Raw genomic sequence first — 19,476 nt, 5'->3', positions numbered from 1 at the left:
ATTTTTTAAATAAGTCTCTTATGCTCACCAAAGCATTTATTTGATGAAAAATACAGTAAAACGGTAATATTATGAATATTAATAAAATAAAATAAATGTTTTCTATTTGAAAGGTAGCTTATTTCTATGATGTAAAGCTGAATTTTCAGCATCATTACTCACATGATCCTCCAGAAATCATTCTAATATGATGATTTACTGTTAAAAAAAACATGTATTATGGAGCCCCGCACATGCGGACAAAAATATATTTATCGTGGCCACAAGTTAAGAATTTCATCTTGTTTTAGTAAGTTGTGGCCATGATTTACTCATTTGTTCCTTTGTTGTAGTTAAATGGTGGCCATGAATTATGTATTAGTTCTCACGACTTATTCATTTATTCCCTCGTTTTAGTTAATTGTGGCCACATTGTAAAAATTCAATCATATTTTAGTTTTTCATAAACATTTTGCCAGTATTATCAATGAGATACTATGATAGCTTTTATTAATATTTAGAATTGGTTTTTATTGTTATATTTTTGAATGTCATAATTTAGTTTTTTTATACAAATTTTTGTATCGAGATACTATGATAGCATTTTTACTATTTTTAATTTTTCTTAATTATGCCATATTTTAGTTTTTTAATGAACATTTTGCTAGTGTTATTTTAGTATCATTCATATACTTTGATGTATTAGTTCCCACGACTTATTAATTTGTTCCCTTGTTTTGTTCCCCACGTTGTAATATTTAAATTTATCTAAAACAAGGGAACAAATTAGTACAACGTGGCCACAATTTTGTAAAACGAGGGAACTACTTATAATCGCGCGCACAATTTACTTAAAGGGATAGTTCAAGGGATAAAGGGATAGATAAAAATGAAAATTATGTCACTGTTTGGTTACATTCTTCAAAATATCGTCTTTTGTGTTCAGCAGAAGAAAGAACTTCATACAGGTTTGGAACAACGTGAGCGGGAGTTTTTGGGTGAACTATCCCTTTATAAACGAGAGAGCATATAAGTAAGTCGTGCAGACGAATTCTTAATTTATGGCCACAATGTACATAATTTTTTCTCGCATGTCATGTTCAGGGCTCCGTAGTAAACAGTTGTGCTGCTTAATATTTTTGTGGAAACTACCATTTAACATTTTGGGATAAGATAGATCTTTAAAAAATGAAATAATAATACTTTCATTGAATGCAATACATTGATGACATTAAAGACATATGTTACAAAAAATAATGTAATTTTTATTAATCAAATCTTGCATTTTTTTCAGTTTCCACAAAAATATTAAGCTGCAAAAAAAAAATTCAACATTGATTATAATAAGAACCATCATTAATAAGAGAGCACCAATAATGATTGACAATAACTGAGCAAAGCAGCATAAGAGACTTATTTCCGAATCATTAAAAATCATTAAAAATCGTAATTATTCCAAACGATTGAGAGCCAGTGTGTGGTTTTTATTTCCTGTTGTTCTGAGAGAAGCATCTCATTGCAAAGCATTGCTCATCTTAACACAAATCCCATCTGCACTTGTATGTATATGGTAAAAAATGTTCACAAAAGCTTTGCGAAAGGAGGTAGAAATAAAATGTTGCCTTGAAATGAGCATGATTGCTCTACAATCACAAAGGTAACGGAAGGCAATCTAATGAGGGCACAGCTTCAGGTTTTCTTTCAATAGGCTGGAGGAAACAGCCTTGGTATGTTTCCTGTGCTGGGATTTCGGTGCTATGACAGTGTGAGAAAATCAGACCCTTGTGTTATGAAATATAGCGCGGTTGCTTCTTTAGCAAACACTTATGGCTCTCATGGAAAAGTTTAGTTAAATGAAAAGTACTGTATATAAATGCGTGTTTACATGAACATACTTTAGATTAAAATTACAAAGAAAAAGGTCTGTATATTCACCAAAAGCACATATATGTAGCAAATAAATGAGCAAGGCTATTTTGTGAATATAAATGCAGAATATTGGAAATTACTGTATCGCTGTGTCCACACAACAAAACTAATGGGCAGTGCTTTGGCAGGATAGCTAAAAGAAAGCAGCGCCCATGCGTAACAGGATTCATGAGAAATACAATGCAAAGATTTTTAAAAAGGCCTCAAAACTGATTTTCCCGACTCAGACACAGAAGGTCCATTTGCCAGTACAGTCAAGCAGTAACACTGGAGGATAATACTGGTATAGTAATAATAGCAATATAGCACTTGATTCTGTTTCAAGTTTAAAATGACTTGAAACAGATTCAATATATAAAAAAAACTGACAAACATATAATTCATTGTAGTTTTTGTCTGTGGAATTATTCAAAATGCTGATTTTTTTTTTTGACTCCTTCTCACGCACAAACACACATACACAGGTTAAAAAAGACTGTTTGAGTTTTGGAGTGCTATCTGGTACAATCATATGCCACGTCTGACACGTCCTCCTACTCTTCAGCATGTGCAGGGCAGAGTTGTAGTGTTTGACCCACCTAGCTGCCCCACTGCCATTAGCAGAATGTCTTTCTTTTCCTTATAAAACCGCAGCTCCCGTCCTGCCAGACGTGCCTCTTCCAGCTCGCGCTCGGTGGCGGCCATCTCTCGATTGATGGTTCCGGATAAAGTGTGTTCTCGGCTGACCCAGTCGGCGGCCATTTGTGTACGCATGTCATCGTCTAGTGCTCGGTGCGAGTAATGAGCAAGCACTTCCTGTTTACAAAAGAGGCTAATTGTTATACATGCTGTAGACAGGTCAGTGAAACATGTCAATGCGTCAAATAAATATTTACAAGGGACTAATAACAAATAAAAAACTAAAAATATATATAAATAAATTGTGATTTTAGTCAGTTTTTTTGTGCCAAAATTCAATCATATTTTAGTTTTTCATAAACATTTTGCCAGTATTATCAATGAGATACTATGATAGCTTTTTTTATATTTAGATTTTTTTTTAAATTTAATTCTTTCTAATTAAATGTCATTTTAGTTTTTTTTATAAACATTTTTGCCAGTGTTATCGAGATCTGATGGCATTTATTACTATTTTTTTATTTTTATATTTAAGCATTTTCTTAAATATGCCTTATTTTAGTTTTTTTAATGAAAATTTTGCTAGTGTTATTTTGGTATCATTCAGATACTATGATAGTTTTTATTAATATTTCGAATTGTTTTTTTGTTATTTAAATGTCATATTTTAGTTTTTCATAAACCTTTAATATTTTTTTCATAAATATATTGCCAGTGTTATTTTAGTATCATTGACATACTATTAAACTTTTTTTTATTATTATAAAAAAAATTATTAATTTAATTATAATTAATATTTTTTAATGTCTATTTTTTTTTAAACTTATTTTAGTATAATTAGTATATTTAAATTAACGTTTATTTTATTTCAAATAAGGAAAATTGCTTTTTTTGTTTTTAATAGGGATGTCAAATAATTAATCGCATCCAAAATAAAAGTTTGTGTTTACATAATGTGTGTACTGTGTATAATTATGTATATATAAATAAACACACTTATATATTTAAGAAATATTTGCATGCATATACCGTATATATATTTATAATCTTAAATATATACATGCATGTATACACAGTACACACACATTATGTAAACACAAACTTCTATTTTGGATGCGATTGATCGCGATTAATCATTTGACAGCACTAGTTTTTAACCTCTAGTTAACTATAATATTTCTTTTTATAATATTATAGTTATAATAACTATAATAACCCGCATTTTGCAACATCTCTCTGATCCTAAATCTGTCAGGAACAGTATAGGGTTCGTAGGATTTTCCCACATTTTTATTACCTTTCTAGTATTTGGAATAATAGCTATGCAACTTCTTTCTTTTGTTGGTGATGTAAACGTGGGCGATCATGTCAGAATAATGTTAATAAATTGTATTTTTGAGATCTGAAAGTTACAGCATGTTTTCGTACTGCACTAAACTTTTATCTCAAAAGATGAAGGAGATGGACTATTTGATTCCTCATGATATGACTTTTTTGCAACTGAAAATAGAATATTTGACTTCACCTGGCGGGAGCACTGCCTTTCTCTCATGGCTTTGAGACTACCATTCCAATGGAGAAGCTGAAAAACTGTCATCAGTTCCTAAGAAAAATGTTAAGTATGTGAATCTCAAAGTCACATGTACATTTAACTCCCATCTTTCCATGCAGTCCAATCATGATCTCACTTACCTGGAACTCAAGCATAGACTTCCCCTTATTAGACTCTAACATGAAGCGAAAAGCACCGATGCCTGTACTAGGGTTATCAGCTTCTTCTCGGTTTCCCTGCAGTAAATAAAGATGAGTAAAGTTAAACAATGTCAAACAAAACACTATTGATTTTTAAATATATTTATACTTTTATTCAGCAAAGATGCATTAAACTGATCAAAAGTGACAGTAAAGACAATTGTAATATTTCAAAATATTTTCAAACAAAAATGCAGTTCTTTTGAACTTCCTATTTATAAAAAATCCTGACAAAATGTATGGTTTCCATAAAAATAGTGTTTTTAACATTGATAATAATAAGAAATGTTTCTTGAGCAGAAAATCAGCATATTAGAATGATTTCTGAAGGATCATGTGACACTAAAGACTGGAGTAATGATGCTGAAAATTCAGCTTTTCCATCACAGAAATAAAATGCATTTTAAAATCTATTAAAATAGAAGTGTTATTTTAAATTGCAATAATATTTCACAATATCAAATAAATGCAGCCATTAAAGGATTTGTTCACTTTTAGATAAACTTTTGCTGATAATTTACTCACCCCCATGTCATCCAAGATGTCCATGTCTTTCTTTCTGCAGTCGAAAAGAAATTAGGTTTTTTGATGAAATCTTTCCAGGATTGTTCTCCATATAATGGACTTCAATGGGCCCCAAACGGTTCAAGGTCCAAATGACAGTTTCAATTCAGCATCAAAGGGCTTTAAACGACACCAGACAATGAATAAGGGTCTTATCTAGCGAAACGATCATTTTCTGCGAGAAACCGAGCAGTATTTATGCTATTATTTTACCTCTTATCAGACAAACATGATCATCTCTGAGCTCAGCTATAACTTCCGCTAAGTGAGGTCAAAATACGAGCCTGGTCATAAATATATCGATCGTAGATGCCTCATTCTACTGATCCGTGCAAGCGCTAATGAGGCATCTACGTATACATCTATGACCAGGCTCGTATTTTGACCTCAATAAGACCCTTATTCATCGTTTGGTATCGCTTAAAGCCCTTTGAAGCTGCACTGAAACTTGTCATTTGGGCCTTGAACCGTTTGGGGCCTATTGAAGTCCATTATACGGAGAACAATCCTGGAATGTTTTCATCAAAAAACTTTGTCTTTCTTTTCGACTGCAGAAAGAAAGACATGGAATTCTTGGATGACATGGGGGTGAGTAAATTATCAGCAAAAGTTTATTTAAAAGTGAACTAATCCTTTAAAAGGAACTCCACTTAAAAAATAAATAAAAAAAGGCTCATTTTCCAACTCCCCTAGAGTTAAACAGTTGAGTTTTACCGTTTTAGAATCCATTCAGCCGATCTCCGGATCTGGTGGTAGCACTTTAAGCATAGCTTTGCATACATCATTGAATCTGTTTAGACCGTTAGCGTCTTGCTAAAAAAAAGACCAAAGAGTTTTGATATTTAAAACTTGACTCTTCTGTAGTTACATCGTGTACTAAGACCGACGGTAAATGAAAAGTTGCGATTTTCTAGGCCGATATGGCTAGGAACTATACTCTCATTCCTGCGTAATAATCAAGGAACTTTGTTGCCGTACCATGGGTGCAGCAGGAGCAATGATATTACGCTGCACTGTGACAACCTGCTTGCACAGGGAGCGTGCTGGGGACTATTTTCAGGTGCTGCGTAATATGATTGCACCTGCTGCACCCAAGGTACGTAACTACAGAAGAAGTTTTAAATAGGAAAAATATCGAAACTCTTCGGTCATTTTTTGAGCGGGATGCTAACGGTCTAATCAGATTCAATGATCTATGCTAAGCTATGCTAAAAGTGCTACCGCCAGACCCGGAGATCGGCTGAATGGATTCGAAAACGGTAAAACTCAACTGTTTAACTGTTTGGAAAATGGGCCTATTTTAAAAAAAAGTGGAGTGTTCCTTTAAAAACTTTAATAAATTGTCAACATATTCTCATCTTCTCATCATAAACAAGAATGCTATTTTAAGATTGTTTGTTTGAATGATTTGTTCACTAAACAGTCAGAGCTAGACTTTTAAGCCTAATTCTTATTAATTGAAAATCTTAACATTTCTTTGACTACAGCCAATAAATCACATGATCTACTTTTATTAAGCTTAAAAGCTCCAGTGCATTCACTGTAACTGCATGAGAAAAAGCAATCAGCACTTCAAAACAATGTGTTACACAGAAGAAATGTGTGTTGAAGAGCATGAGGGTGAGAAAATGAAGCTTGAATTTTAATTCTTTGGCTGATCTATCCCTTTAAACGAATAAAGATAACTGTGAGCACTCACGTTAAAAGAGGCTAGAGCCTCACACACACTCTTCTCTATGAACTCATCTGTGATGCGTCGAGATGGGTGCTCATTGAAAACAGAATTCATTAGGGCAATTTTGGCCGCGCTCCGTCTTGCTTCAGCTTTGGTCGGGCAGAACTGAGAAGATGAAAGATGCTATTTTAACCACACTGTAATCGAATCCTGAAGATGCTCACAGAATTCATTTTCAAGAGATCCTCAAGAGAAAACATTAGACAGAAAATATGCATAGACAGATGGCAACCAAAACACAATTATTTATTTTCGGAAGATCTGAGGTCCTTGGAAAATGGAAAGGGAATGTTGCATGAGGTGCTTGCCTGAAAACTCCCGAAGCAACTGCCCCCGGGGAGACTGACGTAGCAGACGTAAGGAGGGTTATTGGATGGGACCATCTCATAGACTACAAGAGCGCCGTTCCTCAGGTCAGCACCCCGTGACTGCTTCATCTGCCAGAACTCCTGTAAGGCCTCCACGACATTCACTGTGGGAATCAGAAACATCATATCAGAATATACAACACCATTCAATTATCATGTCTATTTCAAGACTTGCGGCTTTGGACATAAGTTCAAATGTTGCTTGAAGCAACGGTAATCACAATTCACATACACTAAACTCCCAAAAGTATTGGGACACCCCTCCAATTCATTGGATTCAGGCCACAGGTCTATAAAATCAAGCACCTAGGCATGTTATAAACATTTGTGAAAGAATGGGTCACTCTCAGGAGCTCCTTCTGTGTAATATTCTACTGTTAGTGGTATTATAACAAAGTGGAAGCAATTGGGAACAACAGAGGCCACGTAAAAATCACAGAGCGGAGTCAGCGCATGCCGAGGCGCACAGTGCGCAGAAGTTGCAAACAAAGTCAATAGCTAAAGACCTCCAAACTTTGTGTGGCCTTCAGATTAGCTCAAGAACAGTGCGTAGAGAGCTTCATGGAATGGGTTTCCATGGCGGAGCTGCTGCATCCAACATCATCCTTACATCAAGTGCAATGCACAGTGTCAGATGCAGTGGTGTAAAGCACGCCGCCACTGGACTCTAGAGCAGCGGAGACGTGTTCTCTGGAGTGACGAATCACGCTTCTCTGTCTGGCAAGCCCATGGACGATTCTGGGTTTGGCGGTTGCCAGGAGAACATTACTTGCCTGACTGCATTGTGCCAAGTGTAAAGTTTGGTGGAGGGGGGATTATAGTGTGAAGTTGTTTTTCAGGGGTTGGGCTTGGCCCCTTAGTTCCAGTGAAAGGAACTCTTAATGCTTCAGCATACCAATACATTTTGCACAATTTCAGATTTGGAGCCAATTTATTTTACAGGGGTGTAAAAATTACCTAAGAAAGATGGTAGCATCCTTATTTTATTTTTTAAACAGAGATTGGTAGGTCTATTAGTAAAATCTGCTGACTTTAGCTGTCTTTGCTTCATTATATGCTAACAGTGACTGTTCAAAAATGGCAAAAAGCACTTCTTGTGTTTTTTGCCTCAAGTTTGCATGCCTGTAACAACTCAAGAAGTATTAAAGATCTCGTAATATCCTGGTTCTTAAACTTTCCTTTTGGTATCTTCCTTTTAAAGGGCCTCGATGGTTCAATCCCAGAGATATGGAGATCTTAATGTGGCTCTGAGTAAATTGTACACATTTTCAGTGGTCAAAAACCAAATGTGGGTCACATTGCATACATCTGATACTTTTTTTCTTTTGAAAAGGAATATCTGAAGAACAAATGAAGACTTCAGATGCAAAAGCCTCTAAGTCCGTCTGACTTTTTTCTTTAAAATAAGCATTTTTGTCAGGCTTCTATGTATAGGTTTCTACCTAAGTACCGGTACTTCTGAATGGACTGAGGCTGAGATTTAGTGGGTTTGAAGTGAAAGTATTTTATGAACGTGTACTATATGCAGAGAGCATTCACTCAGTACCGTTATCTCATTTTTGACTGAAGTGGCTTTAAGAGGCTTTTGCATCTGAACTCTTCAAATAATGTTGAAACTAGAAATGTATCTTGTGTTTTTCTATCAACAGAATTGCACAGAACATATCTGTCTGAGTGCCGTTACTTGGCGGACCTTCACCCAACATTCAGGACATTCTCGGAACGTTTAGAGGACCATATTTTATTTGTAAATTTGATGTTCTCAGAACGTCTCTGCTGGTGTCAAGGACGTCACCTAGTAACGTTCCTAGAACGCTCCGAGGCGGTCATATTGTGGAGTTTTTTAAAGGGTTGGGGGACGTTAATTGGCAGACATTCATGGAACATTCAGGACGTTCTCTGAACGTTTAGGGGACCATATTTTATTTGGAAATTTGATGTTCCCAGAACTTTCTCAGAGCGTCCCCGCTGGTGTCAAGGACATCACCTAGTAACGTTCCGCGACGGTCATGATGTGGAGTTTTTTTTAAAGAGTTGGGGGATGTTATTTGGTGGACATTCATGGAACATTCAGGACATTCTCGGAATGTTTAGGGGACCATATTTTATTTGGAAATTTGATGTTCCCCGCTGGTGTCAAGGACATCACCTAGTAACATTTAGGACGTTCTGGGAATGTTTAGGGGACCATTACTATAGGATGTTCCCTCTAGGTCTCTACACCACATTCCCATAACGTTTGCAGGACCTTTAGAGAACCAACCTAGAATGTAATTTTTTGGTCCTACTTAGGTCCTTCCATCACGTTCACTTAATGTTTTCAGAAAATGTTTGTGTGAATCAGTGTACACTGGGCTGCTTTGCAAATGAGGTCAGTAAAAGGCAGGATTTGCACAAAAGTTGCTTCTCAAAGATGGATCAATAACAACTCTTGATCCAACTTCATGTCCAGGGGCCTCATTTATAAAACTTTGCGTAGGATTTGCGTCAGAAGTGGCGTACGGATGAAACATAGGACGTGCGTACGCACAGAAATATTCGGATTTATAAAACCGTGCGCACGCACATCCTACGCAGTTTTCTCTTAATCACAATAAATTCTAAATGTAGCGCAGCTTTTGCGGCTTCATGTCACGCCCATAGTTGCCCATAAATAGTCCGTGAAACGCCCACAAGTTAATATTCATAATTTGCGAAATCATGGCAAACACAGAGAGGAAATCACAAAAACGTAACTTCACTCAATGTGAAGTAGAAGTTATCGTTGTGAGGTGGAAAAGAGGAGAACAATTTTGTTTGGAGGGCACAGTGTGGGCATTACTAATGCCAAAAAGGTACTTGAGTGGCAAAAGGTTGCAGACGCCTAAATGCTGTCGCCTCACAACCTCGGACCGTGGACGAAATAAAAAAGAAATGGTCGGACATCAAATTCGAGGTAAAAAAGCGTCTAGCGCTCCATCGCCAGAGTGTGTCTGCCACGGGTGGGGGAAAGGGGACACCGGAGCTGACCCCTCTTGATGAGAGACTGGCGGCAATTATTGGGGAATCCCTATTAATCCCTATCCCTATAATCTACGTGGAAATGGGAAATAGTTCAGTGCAAATGTAATTTCTTGCAGTTTTCTGAATGGTTGAGACATACGTCATACGTTATTTTATCAAAAATAAAACAAACTAAAGGCATGTGCATGAATACCATGATTCCGTAGCTGATGAAGAAATTTTTACTATGAAAACATCTATCTATCTATCTATCTATTTGCATCTATATCTGCTCCGCCAGACGGACACATTGACGAGAATATCAGTTTTGTAGGCTACATTATTTTGTTCTGTTTACCATATTATTTATGAGGATGAATTGCATAACATGGCAATATTATTGCAGAACATATTTCACTTTTTTTTTTGCAAATATGTGTTAATTTGCATTTCTGTTGTAATTTTCGTTTGTTTTACACTGCAGATCGATCAAACGGGTGTTCGTGTAGGCTGTTAATTGTAAGACTTGCTTTGTGAAGTCTTCATGTTATTTATGAGAGGCAGTATAGCCATTTATTTTACACAACGTTCTACAGTTTCACACACTTTCACGTGTTTCTTCCATCTGCCGACGGTGTCGCCATTTCTCATTTCACCCGTTTTTGTGCGTACGCCTGGGTCAGAGCTTGCGTGAAGGACCGCACATTTTCCCGTCAAGTTTGCTTTTTATAAATACCAATTATTGCGTAGAGAGCGGCGTACGCATTCTTTTGTGCGTACGCAACGTTTATAAATGAGGCCCCAGAAGACGCAAGTACCGCACTTTATAATGTGCCTTTCTGAATGTGCTAATGTGGCTAAAGCTACCATTGTCACAGAGACCAGAGCTTGTTATTTTTAGCCCAAAAAAGCTCACAGATTTTGTGAGTGCGCATGTACAATTCAAGCACACTTTTGATATCGCTCTGATCTCTGTGAAAACAGTCAGCGTGCAAGCACATTCACAAAGGCGATTTGTGTACATTCGCAAAATATAACATGCGCTACTTACATGTTCTGAATATTGGAAAAATAGTTGGTATTGATCCATCTTTGAGAAGCAACTTTTTGTGCAAATCCTGTTTTACTGACCCACATTTGCAAAGCAGCCCAGTGTCCATTGATTCACACAAACATGTTTTGAAAGCATTCAGTAAACGTAATGGAAGGACCTAAATAGGACCAAAAAATAACATTGTTGGTCCCCTAAAGGTCCTGCAAACATTTTGGGAATGTAGGGTAGAGACCACTGCACTGAACAAGAAATGTTGCAGCGCAGTCCCGAATGAAACGTCCCCATCTGACTAACAGGGAACTTTCTGTTAAAGTCCCAAATGTCCTCTTTGTAACATTGCTGTGACCATAAAATAACCAAAATGGAAAGTCCCCCTAAAGTCATATAAGAATCCTTGAACTGCAGCACTTTCATAACCAAAGAGGACGTTTTAGGAACGTCCCTAATGTTCTATAAACGTTCAGGATTTTCGTCACCTTTAGAGAACTTTAAGGGAACATTGCACAAGGTTGCGAGAACGTCCCCCCTACGTGGGTATGGCTATAGATGGCAACATGCCCAGTGCATTATGGGTGTTGAGTGTTAAAGGATTGATTCACCCAAAAATTTTAATTCTGTCATTATTTCCCAGAGGGAGAAAAGCTAAAAGAAACTGCTATTCCATCAGTTAATTTGGAAGAAGAGGAACGGGAGCACCTTCTGCCCAAACTGTGGACAGAATATAAAAATCAGCCGAATGAGACGTCTTGCGTCACTCGGATGACTTTTGCTGACAAACAAACAGGAATATCTCTGTCCAGGTAAGACAAAGAACGAGTTAACATTGTTTATTTTCATATACTACTGACATGGTAACAATTCAAAGCAGGTTGAAAATTGGGAACTTACGCTTTAGAGATGGCATGGTAGAGAGCTAAATAAATCAGGCAAAATCTCTCCAATGGACTTGCAAAACAGTTAATAAATCTTTGGCTATGACTGTCTCAGCAGTACACAATGAAAAGCACATGCTCATTTCATGCCTGATATAAAGGAAGCTTGTTGTTGTGGAATTGCTTAGATACTAGTTTCTAACAGGAAATAAGGGTGGTGTATTTGGACAGGAGTAATTTGAAAATTATCACAATTATATAAAGGTCTTTCATCTGCAAATGAAAGATGAGCTTGTTTACATTCAGATGTCCTGAGGTGTCTCGGAGGTAGATTAAAACACTTAACCTGCCTCTAAAGTACACTGGCAACAGAATTTATCCGACAATAATCCCTTCGATGTATTTAGGTCAGCATGTCAGGGGACTCAATCTGCTGTGAGTGATCTAATCGAACGTTCAACACACCTATAGTGCTATAGTCCTGTTAGTGAGCTGAACCTCATGAAGAACATGTCTGGGATATATTTATTTCAGATTTTCTGGGTAATATATTAAAAATCAAAAGAAAATACTATTTGCTTGCAGTTTTTTTGCAGTGACATTATTTACATAATTAAACACTTCACCATCCCACTAACTTTGTTATTGTTCTTGACTCTCAACTTAATTTTTAACAAAATTATATTTAAATATTATTCACATTAAGTTATTTTTTCACATTACAACAATGATTATAAGGAGAGGGGTGTGCTTAATCATTAAATTACTGACACAATGAAAAAATTATTCTAAATATAGGCTGCTAAATATTTTTTATTTTTATTTTGGAGTGAAATGAGATTCAAAACCCATGCTGCTGAGACAGAGACGGAAGTTTAAAGACGCATTTCTGAATGTGTTTGTTTGAAATAGCATGCTCTTTTTTTTTTTGTCCAGATCTACACTGTTAGACTTTACCGCAATTTTACAGTTACTTACCGCAAAAAAGCCCAGTAAAATACCATTTATATTATTTACGGTTAGCTACTGTAATATGCACTGCATTATGGGTATTTTTAATGAAATTTACAGTAACTTACTGTATATGGGAATTTGCAGTATTTTACTGTTTACGTAAAAGCAGTAGTGCTACTGTAAACGAAGAATACACACGCACACACACTGGATGTTTAAAAGTTAAATAAAAACATGTGGATGGAAGGATGTAAAATTAGTTATTTGTGGGAGACAAAGAAGTAATTTTTATATTTAGTATTTTCTCCTACCCTTTTCACATTTTCGGGTTTCTCAGAGCGGAAGTCGTCATAGTTGGGTTAAATTTTATAGCGGTGAATGAGAGAATACAATAATTATATATTTTTTGTGTGCCCATTTGCTCAAATAGCAAAAGAAAACTCCACAATAGTGATTTCACAACTTTCAAAAAGAGGAAAAAATAGAGTATAGAGTAAAGTATTAGTGTTATAAATGTATTTCGAATTCGCCTCATAGGAGGAGCTTCTGCCAGCGGCTCGTCTCGTTGAGAAATGACTGACATGGGCTGTGTTTACGGTCTATGGTTTACACGTCTTTTTGTGTTAAAACTGTTAATGTGTGACAAAACGTAGTTTTAAGACTTTTTCAGTCGGTAATGTAGTTGTTTAAAGCTCAAATCTGTGGTTTATTTATAAGAAGAGTGCCTATTTTAACATTTTATCTGATGTTTTCGGAGTTGTGAGCTCCAGTGAGTCAGCGGCGTTCAGCGCTTGTTTACCCGGCGAGAGTAGACTTTCCTCGGCCAGTCCTTCTGACGTCTGCCGCTGGCTCTGATGTCTCTGTGGCGTCTCCAGCTATAATTAGTCTTGTGGAGATTTAACGGCCCATATTTGCTCTCATGGATCTATAATTTGTTCCCTGGCAAATCGTTTAGGCTGAGGGCAAAGTGAAGTTTCATTACTTGTTTATTTTTCGGCTATAACTGTACGTTGCAAAATAAAATGACGGATCATGAGATATAAAATGCTAACGGTAGGCTACACACACACACACACACACACACACACACACACACACACACCTACTGTTAGCATTTTATATCTCATGATCCGTGATTTTATTGTATTTATTATTATTTTAATGCCAGAGTAATACAAGTACAAGTGTGGTGATATAAATGTAATTTTTAAATATTTAAAAAATATATTTATAAACTTTGCTTACACCTCACACAATTTAAATTGTTTACTCGCGTGCCAAGCCCGCGCAAATGAGGTTTGTGTCGAGTGCGCGCATAACGGACGTCCCTGCCTGCGGATCGGATCGCCAGACACCAGCTGCGAGCTTTCCTGAGGTAAGAAGTTTTTATTTGACAAATTTGTCACAAATGTCTTTGATACTTTTCAAACGTAAACCAATATCCATTAAATATAGCTACATATATGAAGAAAGTAAATTATAATATCGAATTGCTATTACTAACGTTATATGACAGTCTCGGGGAACTGTTCGTTTTCCTCAAGAACCGCTTTCATAACCCATTAAATTTGCATACAATTGACTAACTGTTACCTGCATTGTACATTATGTACCAAATGTTGTATTTACGCGAACAATGGTTTCCGTCTTTTCACGGCCAGTTATAGTTACATATTTTCGTTGACAGTTAAATGTGTGTGACGCCATTTGAAGTAACGTTAGCGCCTGAGCGGTGTCAAAGGCTGTCTCTCGCGCCCTCTCTCTCTCTCTCTCTCTCTCTCTCTCTCTCTCTCTCTCTCTCTCTCTCTCTCTCTCTCTCTCTCTCTCTCTCGAAAATAGAACATTTACGCCAGTGTATACACCAGAGGATTAATATATATTCAATTAAAATAATAATTAGTTCAAGTATGTTCATTGTGGCTTCTTATTTATTATATTATTTCATATGAATTCATTTTTACTTGCCACTGAAGGCTCTATTATTGTCTTCTCTCTTTTTTCAGTGTTGATAGTCATTTGATTGTGTAAGTGGTCAATCTAGCAGTCATCCTATATCTGTGAATTATCATGTGCATAACATTTAGGCACCATTAGTCAATAAACATGAAAATTTCTTCTTTTTCTCTCTTGTGTCAACAGGAGCTAACAACACCCCAGAAAGAGCCACAGCACTGAGCATCTTTGGCTTTGTAGGTATATATTTTGACTAACATTATGTGATTAACGTCTTTTAATGCATAACATTTTATTATTTCAAAAATACTTGTTGCCTACATTTCCTACTTGGCATCTATTTGTTATCTTGTTGTGACTGTTTAGTCTCATGTGGGATATGTCACTGCATAACATGACAAAGTAATTAAAAATTATTCATTGTATGCACTTAAAAATTTGTGTAACACTTTACAATACGGTTCATTAGTTAACTACATTAGTTAACATTAACTAATAATGAACTGCACTTATAAAGCATTTATTTATCTTTGTTAATGTTAATTTCAACATTTACTAATGCATTATTAAAATCTTGCTAACATTAGTTAATGCACTGTGAACTAATATGAACAGCTGGATTTTTATGAACTAACGTTAACAAAGATTAACTAATGCTGAACAGAGGTGTTGTTCATGGTTAGTTCATGTTAACTAATGCATTAAAGGGTTAGTTCACCCAAAAATGAAAATTCTGTCATTAATTACTCACCCTCATGTCGTTCGACACCCGTAAGACCTCCGTTCATATTCGGAACACAAATGAAGATATTTTAGTTGAAAGCTGATGGCTGAGAAAGGCTTCACACAGGCCTCCATTGGCATTCAGTACATTGACACTTCCAAGATCCATGAAAGGCACTTAAAACGTCGTTACAAAGTCCATCTCACCACAGTGGCTCTACAATAATTTTACGATGCGACGACAATAGTTTTTGTGCGCCAAAAAAAATCAAAATAACACCTTTATCCAACTTGTTCTCGACTTCCGTGTGTGCCTCCACGATGCATGCACGAGAATATTAAGAATATAAATTCAGACAGTTATAGGCTATACGTTATCAGCATATGTTAAAGCAGATTTATATAAATAAAGAGATATCTCTTGTCTCTGTGAGAATATGCGCCGAAAGCTTGTCAGATTTTACGTTCACTTTCAGTAGTGAATAATTGACCAGGTTTGAGACTTCACCGACTCTCGCACACATTGCGTTTTTGTGTGATATCCACTGACTCGCCTTCATGATTTAAAACGAAAAAGAAAACAAATCTATATTGCGCCGTGAAAATTGCTCTTGTTTCCCTCTGTACACTGCACGAACTATGAAGAAGATGTCTCCTTCCACTTCTGTCTTTATTTCTATTCTCATCTCTGTGGGCAGTTGATGTTAGGTTAAAATGATCTCGTTACATTGTGATGCAATATGTTATTCCATTTGGAAAGATATTTAATTTATGCTACTATAGTTGCAGCTTGAAGTCGCGCTGGTATTAAAAAATATTTTGAAGGTATTAAAAAAGGTAGTAAAAGGTATTAAATTCAACTTAAGAAGTTCTGTATATACCCTGATAGTGTATGGAATGCTTTTTAAAGAAAATTTGCGGGGGGGGGGAAAGGAAAATGTTTAGATGAAGTAATGGAGATGGTGTGAACATGGCCTTTACATGTTCCAGCGTGAGCTGGAGGGAGGTGTCTTCCGTCAGCAGCTTGCTTTCTGATTGGGTATTGTTGCGTTTCACATGATAATCTCCAGAGCGCGCAGGCTTGTCCTCGGGATAGAGATATATAATATAAGTATAACTATGAATAATAATAATATAACAAGTATAACTATGAATAACTGCTGTTGCACAAGTTGTTACCTCATCTGTCCATGAACAAATTTAGATGAGATAAACCATTTCTCACACATTTTCCCTCTGTTTTGTTTCAGATCAGCCATCAGTAGTTTACCAGTAGGGAGGCCAGCCAAGACCAACTGGGGTATTTTGTTCATACTTTTTGTTGCCATATCGTCATGATCTCTGCTTTGATTTGTTGTAATGAATTCAGTTCTCTATTTTTTTTTTGTTTTTTGTAATTGATTGTGACGGTGAATAAAAAATATACTGATGTACATGGACTCAAGTCTCTTATTTGGAATTTATTAAATGTATTATTTATTTTCTTGCATTCATGTAAAATATTCAAAATAAAGTAATAACATATTAACATATGCATATTTTGTAAAATAAAAAGTAAAATAAATTACAGTAAAATTACTGTAAAAAATTATTATACTGTAAAAATAAATTGCGGTAAGGGCATCATACTGTAAAATGAAATTGCGGTAAGGGCATCATACTGTAAAATTAAATTACGGTAAGGGCATCATACTGTAAAACACATTTACAGGTAAGCTACTGTAAAGGGGCAATTACAGTAACTTACTGGCAATAGTGCTGCCAGTAAGTTACCGCAAAAATACAATAAAATGTCTAACAGTGTAGCCTTTTAAATAATTCAAAAATACATTAAAAATGCAATTCTTACAGAGAATTAAGAGTAACTCTCCTATGATCATGTTTTTAATTTCTGAATTAAAGTCATATTTTGCTTAAAGTGTCTGGGTGGTGTAAATAAATAAAAAATATTAATATTTGAAAAACATAAATCTGCCAAATTAAAGTCAGTGCAACCAACATGAAGAAAAGCAATTGTGTTGTGAAAATGACAAAACCCCTTTTCATATAAATTCTTAAATATTACATATTTTGTGCTTTTTCTGAAAGGGTAAGCCTAGTTGTGGTAGAGTAACCCCAATAAAACTGAATGATACTCATTATTCGAAAATGCATGAAAATAAATATAGCCTACTCACGTGTGTTCAGGGTGCATCTAAAATTATGCATTACTTTTTATATGATGGTTACACCACTTTTTACATACACATTTTTACACTCATTAAAATCTTTAAAGTAAAAAATTTAAAAAAATAGTATAAACTTGAATAGAAGAACCAATTTGAATACAAATTTTACCTTTCTAAGCACTTTACATTTAGAACTATATTTGTAAAAGCTCTGTCATTATTTATCATTGACACTTATGCTTTCGTCGTGCAAAACATCTCCATGTTGACCCCACATACCCCTGCCGTATCCTTGCGTGTGTTTGGCAAAGCTCCTGACCACCGCGTCCACCGCCTCCCTCAGAACCGCCGGGTTGGTGGGATTGGACAGACCCAGACCTGCCGCCATGTCCACCGAACCAAACCCGCTGCCCATGAGACCGGACCCGAGGCTGTGGAGCTGAAGGGGCGGCAATGGTGGCGGCGGCCCCGGGGAAGCAGACACCGAGATGTGGGAACCTTGTGCCGAGGAAAGAGTCCCGGTTACACCGGGCCGCAGGGACCGAAGCGTCCCAGTTGCGCTCGCTCCATATCCGATACCGGGCTGTAAGCGCTGATGGCGAAGAGACTCCATTGTCTCGAAAAGTGATGCAAAAGAAACCAAGACAAAGGGAACGACTACTACAAACGATTACAAAGCCGATTGAAAATGCATATGACAGTCATAAAAAGTGTTCCTCGAAGGTATGCGCTTTGTTAGGCTGATTGGGCAAAATATTATTTACTGTTTGGGGCGTAAAACTGCCATAGGGAGGAAAAAGGAGCAGCATATGCTTGTGTTTGACCAATGGATGGATTCACGCTGTGTGACGTGGCACGTCCGGCCAAACCTTCCCAAATGCACAAATCTCTGTCACCAAATCAATAGAAACATATACATATTTTATTATGTATACATTTGCATAAATAAAGTAATCTTTACAAATCTCACGCGAATAAAAAATACTATAGTAGAAAACTAGAGCAACTTCAAAACATGGTTGACATAATTAGTTTAAGATGGTACTCTGCTAACGTTACATGCTAGTAGATGAAGTAAACTATTTCGTAAAATTATCGTTCTTAAGGCGAGACACCACACATGAATAGGGTAAAAAAAGCACACACATACAAACTAATAGATATAACCTATACTTTCATTGTAGACATTTTTTGTAGGCTAATTAGCCTACATGTTTTGTAAAATGATAGCTACGATTTACCAGATGCAAATTTGATCATCTGATTAAATATTTACACATTTCCCATTTAGACTTTTAATGACAAAGGGCTTGAAATGTTATTGTTTTAAATCAATGTAAAAAAATTTTGCTGCACAATTAATGTTTATCTAGTTCAGAAACCTGAACATTGAATTTGTTTAATTTTGTTGACATATTAGACATATTAGTGTTTTTACAGAGGACATTTTGGATATCTTTTTTAAATCAGAAAATACTGCCAACAGCCAAATATAATAAATACAATCTACAGATTTTAATTAGGATGTTTTCTTTCCATAAGACTGAAAGAAGACATGTTATGGAAAAAATTGCTGAGTGAAAAACAATGCAATAGCAATAAAACATATCAGACATTCAGCAGTTTTAAATCTGTTTTCAGTAACAAAAAATACCATTCAATATTATGTTTTTTGTATGCCGGTTTATTAATCTTTCATGGTAGTTCCATTGTTCCATTTTTTTTAATAGTATTTTGAAGTATACCATGTGAATCAGAATGTTCTTATTGTTTAATGCCATGTAGTATATTATACATGTTTATACATGTAGATGTTTTCATGCAT

General features: G+C 35.9%; 1 protein-coding gene across 1 annotated transcript; it reads right to left on the bottom strand.

Annotated features, from left to right (window-relative positions):
- Positions 1 to 548: 548 nt before the first annotated feature.
- lix1l (limb and CNS expressed 1 like) lies at positions 549 to 18,458 on the bottom strand. Its single transcript, XM_079829600.1, has 6 exons — positions 17,931 to 18,458; positions 6,886 to 7,049; positions 6,542 to 6,682; positions 4,219 to 4,314; positions 4,052 to 4,129; positions 549 to 2,703 (listed from the first exon to the last, which is right to left on the bottom strand). The coding sequence occupies exons 1-6, from the start codon at positions 18,262 to 18,264 to the stop codon at positions 2,449 to 2,451; spliced, it is 1,068 nt and encodes a 355-aa protein (XP_079685726.1). The 5' UTR covers positions 18,265 to 18,458; the 3' UTR covers positions 549 to 2,448.
- Between the last annotated feature and the right edge of the window lie 1,018 nt (positions 18,459 to 19,476).

This window comes from Gobio gobio (genome assembly GCF_949357685.1).
Source record: "Gobio gobio genome assembly, chromosome: 11".
Taxonomy (NCBI): Eukaryota; Metazoa; Chordata; class Actinopteri; order Cypriniformes; family Gobionidae; genus Gobio; species Gobio gobio.
Note: the sequence above shows the minus strand (reverse complement) of the source record. Positions and strands in the feature narration are given on the sequence as shown.

Excerpts from the sequence above, each read along its gene's own strand:
- lix1l (XM_079829600.1), bottom strand. The coding sequence starts at position 18,264 with ATGGAGTCTCTTCGCCATCAGCGCTTACAGCCCGGTATCGGATATGGA. Across the intron at positions 6,683-6,885 it reads GTTGCTTCGGGAGTTTTCAG|TTCTGCCCGACCAAAGCTGA; the intron begins GCAAGCACCTCA and ends TCATCTTCTCAG. Across the intron at positions 4,315-6,541 it reads AGGCTCTAGCCTCTTTTAAC|GGAAACCGAGAAGAAGCTGA; the intron begins GTGAGTGCTCAC and ends TATTTACTGCAG.